Consider the following 9,460-nt stretch of genomic DNA (forward strand, 5'->3'; position numbering starts at 1 on the left):
AGTACCAAACTGATCAGTTTCCCCAACGGAGTCAATTTTGAAATCGTATGGTTGATACAGTCAAAAAGCAAAGTGCTTTTAGTCATCCATACGAGTGTTAAGAGTTGCTTTGTACGTTTAACTGATCAGCCCAGAGCTCCTTTTCCCGATCTGGATTTCGTGGGCATGTTTTGCGTTGCTGTTCCGATATACATTTAAAACTAGTTTCGGGGGTCTATCGCAGAAGGTACAAAAATTCCCCCAAATTTTGCTCAGTTCAAATTTCAAAAAAAAAACCGACAGTAAAATTCTGTATTTCACTTATCAATTTCATTCAAAACTTTCTCTTCAGCTGTTGCTCAATTTCAGACGCATTAATGCGGAAGATTGCAGAAGAGGAATGACGCATGTATGTATTAGAAAATAGACTTCGCTCGGGTGGATGATGGTTCTGATTGAGGATGACTCGGGCTGCCTTCGGACTGTCGGAGCAGAAGAGCTCATGAGAAGGAGGAAATACAGATGCAGAGATATTGAGAAGCTGTTCAAAGTTAGTTTTTACTTTCAGGTTCGAAATTATGGTAAATCCCGCAAATATTAATTAAAATGTAGTATTTTTGTTTATATTATTGGCAAATAGTGGCATCAGCATTGTCTCTGAACCATTGCAGACTTATGGATTCGGTGTGAAAGTGTCGACCAATACATGTCAATCTATCAGCCTATATGACAGGGAGGAATTCTACTCGTGTTTAATAAACGAATATACATAAATAAGTATACACAGAAGTGATGTGATTCTATGAAAGCGTCGTGTAAGTGGAGGAGGTTTTCCTGTCTTGAGGTCGCAACCATATGTTAGGTTGAGGAATAATTCATGGCGATTTCATTTCAAGGTTAAAAATTCACTTGAACGAAGAAAAGTTGGCAAGATATTACAGTGAGAACTCAATTAAGCGTTTTTAAACAATTGTTTGGCAGGATTTTCACTTCACAGAAGACAGCAATGTCTAATTATGGTGATTTTTGTTTTCCTAGATAATCGAAATTAGCGTCAAGCGGGAAGAAAGGTTCGCCCTTGACAATCTTTATTTTTTGGATAAAATCGACACAACAGAACCGTTGAGGTTAACATTTTGCGCCGTGTGTGGAGAAGAGGTTGTGTTTGAACTTAACACACACCGCTTGTAATCCAAAATTTCGAATTCAGTTCAAAAATGGAAATTCTGTCATCAAAGGCGGATCAAGCACCTTTCGATGAACTCTTGTGAAATGAAGGAAAATTCATCTTTTTTTATTTTCTAAAATGAAAGGTGCTGCTGGTCAATAGCATACTCCCGCCTCCTATCGTTCGCAACCTCTTCGTCACATCATTCGAAGGCTATCATTGTTTTCATAAAGATTTTTTGTTTTCTTTTCAGAATTTTTTCTTTTCTAAGTTTTTTATTGCTCATTCGACGAATTCCACACACAACACAAATCTTGCGAACAGTTTCCGATTCTTTATTACCTCACATAAATGCAAAAAGCAGATGTTGCAAGACCGTCCGTTTTCTCCACTTGACACTCCATTTTGACGCTCAGAAGGAACAAGACTGAATGTAATTCAAACAAACACTTAACATTTAAGCTTTACGGAAATATATATATATATATATATATATATATATATATATATACAACATTTCCCCACTGTTTGCTGTTTCTCTGCGAATTTTTTGGTGTGAAAAAAGCGATCACGAATTATTCTCCAACCCTATACTTAAATTTATGTACACGCACGGCACCAGCCAAAAAGAACATGGAGAGAAGCGAAAATAATACAAAATTTAGAAATAATGACAACAAAACACGATAAACGCGAATATCCTATGAGCTAAAGGATAAAGGATGAAGCTTCTGATACCTGGAATGCATCTTCGCATTCAACTTCAATTCAGGATCGTAAAGGTTTACCAAATCGTGTGCGGAGAGCTCAAACAGTGCGGGATATCCACCACGTAGTTCACACGGTCGGTGTTTTTATGCACCCAGACCAGTTTGGTTCCGATTTATTGACTACAGAGGGATGAAAGGGTTGGTTTCCAGAGGGTTCTCCCAAACTGTAGCGACTGCGTAGACGCCGTAGGAACCTCTTACCGCTCTGCTGCGCTGCGCATTATCCACTCATCTTTAGCAAGCAGCTTTTTCTTCCGGAAACAGTAGTTATGAGTCTAGCAGTTGGCAACGTTTCATTGATATAAAACCTATGGGGAGTTTGAAAAAGTAGGGTTAGACGACTTTTTTTTTTGTAATTTTCTTTGAAAATTGTTGTATTACATTGATAATTTGGTTTTTTTTTAAATGAAGATGTAGAAAAAAGAACAACACCTCCTTTTATGCTTTCCTTTTATGCTTAATAGTTCATGAACGTAATGTGAGAGGAAAGAAGAGGGAGGTCACAAAGAGGTACTGCCTTTTTGCTCAATCCAAATAATGAGAATTAAAATATATTTGCGCTTTCTGCTCTTTTTTTTTGGAGCCAACATTCGCGGGAATTTCTGATGTTGGAGTTCTATTAAATGGGAGTTGAGGTCAGCTTACATATGTCGCCGCAAAAACTCCAAAGCATTTGCAAGTTCATCATTCAGAGTGATCGATTTACCCAACGGGGCTACTTTTTACTCTACAAATTGTATAAGGAAATGAAGCCACTCAAAGTGCATTTCGTTGCTCTTTGTGAAAATTTCGTTATGCACTTCTTCATTTCGTTATCTTTTGAATTTAGGTAGTTGCATCGTTGGATAAACCGATACACGTGATGCCTCACCGTCGAGACTTCGTTACCTTCAAAAAAGACTCACTCAGCAGAGGTTGGATTGTTAACTTAGGAGGGAGAGAAAACACTGATATTTGCTTTGTGGATTGTTATGTCGCCAAAAATTGGAGGTTGCGTGCCTTGGAGTGTGCGGAGTGTTGTTTATGTGCTGCTAATTCACTTGAATACTAAATAGGCTTAAAAGCGAATAGTGAAGCGAATTCAACGCATTGAGGTAAATAGCTACCTCAGCGATGTGAAAAGTGATGGAGATCAACATTCACTAACAATAAGAGGTGGATACCGATGCTAATCCAAGGCTCATTCAGTTATGGGCATGAAATAATCGCGACAGTAGACGGAAATAAGGACCAGCGCTTTTTTTCAGGAGACCTAATCTCAACGATTTGGGATAATCGCCAAGATACTCGTGACAAAAGCACGCTCCACGCCTGTGCATTTTTCTGGGGTCGAACGTGATTGCCGGGCCGAATAATCGTTCCAATCCTCTAAGTTTTAACAGGAACGAAACGCATGAGGCGTCGACGGTGGGATGTTGCCTCGCTGCGCTCCTCGTCGCGCCTCGAACCTCTCAAGGCTAGTTGTCTATGATTGCTGTGGCTAGAATTGCCTCGTTATGAAGCTTGCATGCGCTCCCTAAACTTCCGGATTTAGGGCGAGAAAAGAACTGGAAAGAGGCCTATGGAGCTGTTCGAATGTTTGGACTGATTGCAAAAACACCAACAAAGCGCCACCTCAAATAAACGAACTAAGAAAAGCTAACCTGAGGACAGCTCTGATGTGAAAGCAGCTGGAAAAGACGTGGTATTCGGGGTTCCAGTGGGAATTTCTGGACTGATAGGAATGACTCAGTAGTATTGCAGTTCAGTAGTAAGTTAAAACTCCGCATGAATGAAAGTAACAAGATATTTTAGAAAAAAGAACAAAATTTACAAAATACTATCTAACTGAGGATAGGTGCAGATTTGGATTCACACTCTTATACAAACTATAGCGCGTTTTTGTGGAATTTATCGCACCTCGCGCATTTTAGGACAGTTTGAATGAGAAAAGAGACGAGACACGCGTACGAACGCAGGTTCTCTTCGAACGAAGATGGGGGATGGGCTCCTGCTCCTCCAGACTCGTTGTTCTACAATGCTACACTTTAAAGGTGGAGAAGTCTAAACGTACATAAACTCGTTTTCATCATCACCCGGTCCAGGAAGGCATATATGCTGAAAAGTTTCTGGAAAAAAGAAAACATTTTAAACACCCCTGCTACGCGTTCAGAACAACAAGTGTTCGTGAAAATGAGAAAAAAAGCTGACGTTGCCCTTTGGGGTGAAATACAACGCTTAATTGAGTTCTCAGTGATTAACTCTTGAAAAGTCGTTAAAGAAAAAGTCTAACAACATCGAGGAAAAACCTATTAAAGAACCAGTGAGTTCTCCCGGAAAAGTCGGTGATTCTTGTGACGTCACGAAGTCATCTTTCAGTTCGTAAGGAAGTTTCTAATTCACCATGTAATTCCCAACGTTGCTTTCTACAAAAAAGAGAAACACTGCCGAATAGGCTTTTTTCCGAAGAGTGACGAGGATATTTAGCCGAAGGGCAGCTGAGGCGACGAGAACACATAGCGGACAATGATGCAAGCCGAGCGAGAATCATCGATGCGGGCGAGACGCAGAGGCCGCAGGGCGGAACCAGCGAGCAAATATGGAGAAGAGCCGCGAGCGAGAGCCCAGCACTCGCTCGACAGCTATGGATCACATGGGATGTAAGGTGAATATTCTGTCGCCTCCAGAGAGAACAACGAACGCCCGGCGGGCTGCGTTGCAGCGTTTCAAGCAGAATCAGAGGGGTCGCCGCCCCACCGTGGACGTGATGCGAGTTTCCTTGTATGTAATCAGTATACGAATCCGCTATCACTTTTATGGCCTCCGTCAATCCCACAAAATGGGCGACGGCACTTATCAGCGCCAGCCTACGTACAGAGTGGTTGCCGCTGGATGCATCCACAGCAGATTAAGGGTTTGAGAGAGAAAAACTCTCATCATTAGTTCTTTTGGATGTGTTTATCCATGTTCGCGGATAAAGGAATTTCCGTCTCTGGCCGGCCTCACTTCAACAAACTCGTTCTCCTAATCGGAAATGATGTACAACATGTGGAATAGGTGTGTTCCACATAAGAAAACGACTACTTTCCTATCTGTTCTAACGAACGTCAGCAAATTCTGCTTCGAAGCAGCGAACTCTCTGGAAAATGAGCATTTAGAACTAGAGGAGTCCCTTTTGCGAAAATCAATCTTCTAAAAGAACATTCGGTGAGAAACAAATACTAGGATTTTGGTAGTTCTCTGAGCTGTTCACTGCAGCTTCCGAGAATTTTCAAATGATACAGGATAAAGTGCCTAATGTGTGCAACAAAATGAGTTGTAGAATAGCGCTAAAAATCGTCAAAAATCACGATTGCGATAGGATCCCAATGATAGCAATCTAATGGTCTACAAACATACAATAAATGACCTCTTAATATTTAGATGAGCAGATCCTAAAGCGGATGAAATGTCTACTGCTTAATGAGTCCCAGAGGGCTTTTGACTTCAATTCAAAATCGTTTCAGTTTTCGCAGACTCGTCTGCGGCTGATATGGCGGGGCCAACCGATGTAGGCGAGGGCAACTGATGTATGCGGCCAGTGTTGTCTTCCTCCTTCTTATTCTCCCAGACAACTCTGCTACTATTTTATCGTCCCCGGAGGAATGAAAGGCTTGTGTAGAGACGCTGTTGAACCGCTTATGAATTGCACTTTACTTGCCCTACTCCTATTCGAGATTTATTTTTCGGCAATCCTTGCAGAATTGTGGATAATGTTTGAACTGGAATCTTCACCTTAAATCTTTCCTATTGAATATAGAAAATGATTTGAAATGAGGGAAGAGGTAGAGCATTTTTATTTTCAAATAGCAGTTCTCAGAATGAAACAATTCGGAGTAATCATGTGCGCTTAGTTGTTGGAAATGGACGGATGATGCGGAACGGAAACTCTGTTAAAAAAAATTCATAGTTAGCACGTTCGGAATAAGAACCGGAATAGTGTAGATAATCAGGAGCTCTACAGTCTTACTGTCTGTTTTTTCTCAGTAATGATCCATTTTGGTCAAGAGAAAAGACTAGTGATGATGCTCGAATAGAACTGTTTTCGGACAGTTTTCGAAGAGCAGGTGAAATCGAGGAGGTAGTTCTGCCAAACAAAAGCCGTCCACAGCTCAACAGACACGGGCACCCCACCCCACACCGCTCGATTTCAACGACAACTGGCGCTGTTTTCGTTGCACTCTCTGACTGTTGTCCGTGATAGCCGGCAATTCCCTGCTAAGCGACCAGTTGTGACTGTACGAGCGCTTGATCTGTGCCGTCACCACCGCCACCGCCACCGCCGCCGCCGCCATCTGTTCATTCACTTTTCCCTTACAGTGCGTTCGTAAAATGAGAGTGGCACGTTCACAATGCAGTGCGATTACAAAAATAGAGGGGAGATCTAATCACACCCGACAGTTATAAAAATCCACTAGGGAAAAAATCAGATTAAAAAACTACACTTTAAGTGCATTTATTAGAAACTCATGCTTTTTTTAGAGGTTTTTTCATAGTCTAGAGCTTGTACTTTTAACAATGAGTCATCGGATAAATTCCACCAAAACATTTTTACAAATAAATGTTGTTAGTAGTAACGTGGTACAGGACTACACATTACTTCATATTGCCATTCATGGGGGGCCGCGTAGTTTGATTGCTACCTACTCGTGTGGCTCTGCTAATAATAAATGCAATCAGACGTTTCAGCATACGCTCCAGGCACGCGCAGGTGTCTGGAGCGTTGCACAGTTATGTGGCCGACGTTACCCGGATATTGCAAAAAAGTGTTATTGCCCAGCAAACTGCCAATGCCCAACCCAGAGGAGTCAAATACTCGGAATTTTCGGGAACAAGCCTCCGTTTCGTAACGCTGAACTGCCGGAAATTGTCGACCCGAAGTTACTCCGACCACTCGGTGTCGATGCGCAGTTCACGCGAGACACCAAGTCTCACAGGCCTTCGAACACTGACGAATGGATAGGTACTGTGCGAGCTGTAGATGGAGAAGGTTTGACAGAGCCGTGTTCAGGCACGACACGGATCGACGAAGACGAGGGTAACCACACCAGTGGGAGGTGAAAAAAAGAAAAAAAAAGATTTGTAGTGGGATTATCTGGTTAATCGCCATTGTTCTCTAAGAAGTCATTCATTTTTCTGTATTTGTTTATTTTTCCTTTTTTGCTGAATACAGGAGATGCAGAGAAATGACATAAATTAGTCATTGACATGTACTGAAAAAAGAACAATTGAACGTGGTCTAAAAATTATTTCTTATATTGGATCGTTCAATTAATGGTTCGATTCTTCCAAACGGATAAATTTTGGTCACAGGAGTCGATTTAGGTCAATTTTTGGATTTTATATCCCAAGAATTGTCCAGTTCATTTTAGTTTGAAAAATAAAAGGATCAACATAACAGTCGAATACCGTATCATTTATGGAATGAACGATGTTAGCAACATTTTAAGTTAGTTCAAATTGTGAATTACTTGTATCTACAAATGTTGAAGTATTGAAAATCCGTGAAAAGTCTTGCTTTTGAAGTACCTGTGAAGTACCTGTGAACCTCCAACGAAATCTCAGTTAGATGACAAATGTTTTTGATCCTCGCGAAGAGGAGGAAGTAGCAGAGACCATTCTTGTTGACAATAAATCAAAGTGTTGCAGCGATGAAAAACAATATTATTTATAAATCATTTTGAAATAAACAAGAGTGAGAGCATTCGTTGAGATTCGTTACAAATCATAAAGTATATTTTTTGTTCTATAATGATGGTAAACTCATATTTCTTCAAATGTATTCACAAGAAAAATCTCCCTAAACAAGGAGAAGTGAGATAGGAAAAGGTACAGTAATTGGTGAAAAAGGCTCCGCTATCAATTTTTGTGGATTACGAATGGAATCTAAATTATCACCATGTGTGTGAGCGATGCTATGAATGTAAGGCTATCAACGCCTATAATTGTTCTTGGATGATCGAAAACACATGAAGATTAAGCGATAAAACCTAACTTTTCGGCTTTTTCGACGTCTTCAGAGGCCCAAATATGAGTTGACCGAAATAATATCATGTTTATTCCGTCAAGCACCACGCCACCCTCGATCAATGTTTCGATACTCGTTCAATGGTAGTTAAATCGGAATTCATATACATCGAATTTAGTTTTACGTGCAGCAGCTGACAGCACGCATTTGCTGCTGCTCAGTTTACAAACGAATGAGGATCACCAGCAACGATAGAGATGATTTGATCTACACACACAATATCAGGCAGTTATAGGTCACAGAGCGGTACAAGTGGCAAGAACTCATTCGTTATCGGAAAGAATTAATTCCTATTATTCATTGAAGGGTTTCTTTTAAGAATCCAAACGCTTCCAACGTCTTCCTTGCTGATATTTCTGCTTCCTGAGCCGATATAACATACATTTCACATCATAGTCGTTTCCTCTTTGGGACTCATGTCTAACATCGGGCTAATAAAGGTTTCATCTAAAACCGTTTATTCACACTATTCGGAAACATAGACAAATGTTCAGCCTTTGCGAATCCGCTCGGGAACTGCCGACGCGTCCGAGTTCAATCTAGAATACCTTGGAGCTTATAAACATATATTTAGCCTAAGCAATGGCCTGCGATTGCTAAATATTGTACGAAATCACCTTTTCTCCCTCTCCCTCTCCCGAGGCAGGTATGGTACCAATTTACTGACCATAGCGGGGCTCGGTTCGAATTGGGCGGTTTCAAGGCAGCGATCAAAACGCTGTTGGTGTCTCATAGCACTGCTCTACATCTGATTCATTCACTGACTGAGGAATGCAAAAATACATTTCAAATATCCGCTTTTATAGTTGAAGGGTAATCGCTGGCTTCATATGAAACGTTGTCATATGCTGGATCCATTTTAGCGAGAATTATCGGCAAATCTCTTGGTTTTTATTGAGATAAGAGAACTACCAACAAGTAAAACCATAAGAAAAAAAAGAAAACAAAACATGGGGAAGAAGAAGAATTAGAAAAGAAATTTGAAAAAAGCTGAATGTAAAATTTCTGAGATTGGAATGTCTTAGAATTCTCTTTGTACGAGGAAAGTGGATAGAATACATATTTCATTTGCAGACAGTCTTCTGAAAAGTAGCTCTGACCTGTGAATGCCTTGCTTATCAATTTCAAATCGATACAAGAACTAAATTACGACATACCCGCATATCTGAGTGCAATTTTTTCCGCTACCCTTGTCGTTGTTAATTATCTATGAATAAAAACGATTCCTTTTGTTTGGTTTGGATGTGGACAGAGCAAAGATTCGGATCGTCAGGACTAGGATTGAGACTGGGATTGCACCACTCACATTTAAAAATTTTAGGTTGGTAAGAAAGTCTTGTCAGTTTTGTTATTTTTCACAATTATTTATTTATTTTTTCAGTATACAATGCGAAACCGCCATCAGTATAATCGGCATTGTTAGTTACTGCAGAGCTCCACCTAATTGGGAGGTCAGCGATCACCTTCTTCCCGATCTGGGAAGGAGTTGGCGATCGA

The 9,460-nt window shown here is 40.6% G+C and overlaps 1 protein-coding gene across 2 annotated transcripts; it reads left to right on the plus strand.

The window, feature by feature from the left end:
- Positions 1–421: 421 nt before the first annotated feature.
- Positions 422–6,996, plus strand: RB195_017873 (uncharacterized protein; the record flags this gene model as incomplete). Of its 2 annotated transcripts, XM_064185064.1 has the most annotated exons (5): positions 422–529; positions 2,747–2,831; positions 4,384–4,561; positions 5,944–6,016; positions 6,625–6,996. In XM_064185064.1, 5 exons carry the CDS (start codon positions 422–424, stop codon positions 6,994–6,996), a joined length of 816 nt encoding a protein of 271 aa, XP_064040945.1. The 2 variants fall into 2 exon arrangements, with proteins under 2 accessions (XP_064040945.1, XP_064040946.1); XM_064185065.1 differs by lacking the exons at positions 422–529; positions 2,747–2,831; positions 5,944–6,016 and having other exon boundaries at positions 4,496–4,561.
- Positions 6,997–9,460: the final 2,464 nt, after the last annotated feature.

This window comes from Necator americanus, chromosome II (assembly GCF_031761385.1).
Source record: "Necator americanus strain Aroian chromosome II, whole genome shotgun sequence".
Lineage (NCBI taxonomy): Eukaryota > Metazoa > Nematoda > Chromadorea > Rhabditida > Ancylostomatidae > Necator > Necator americanus.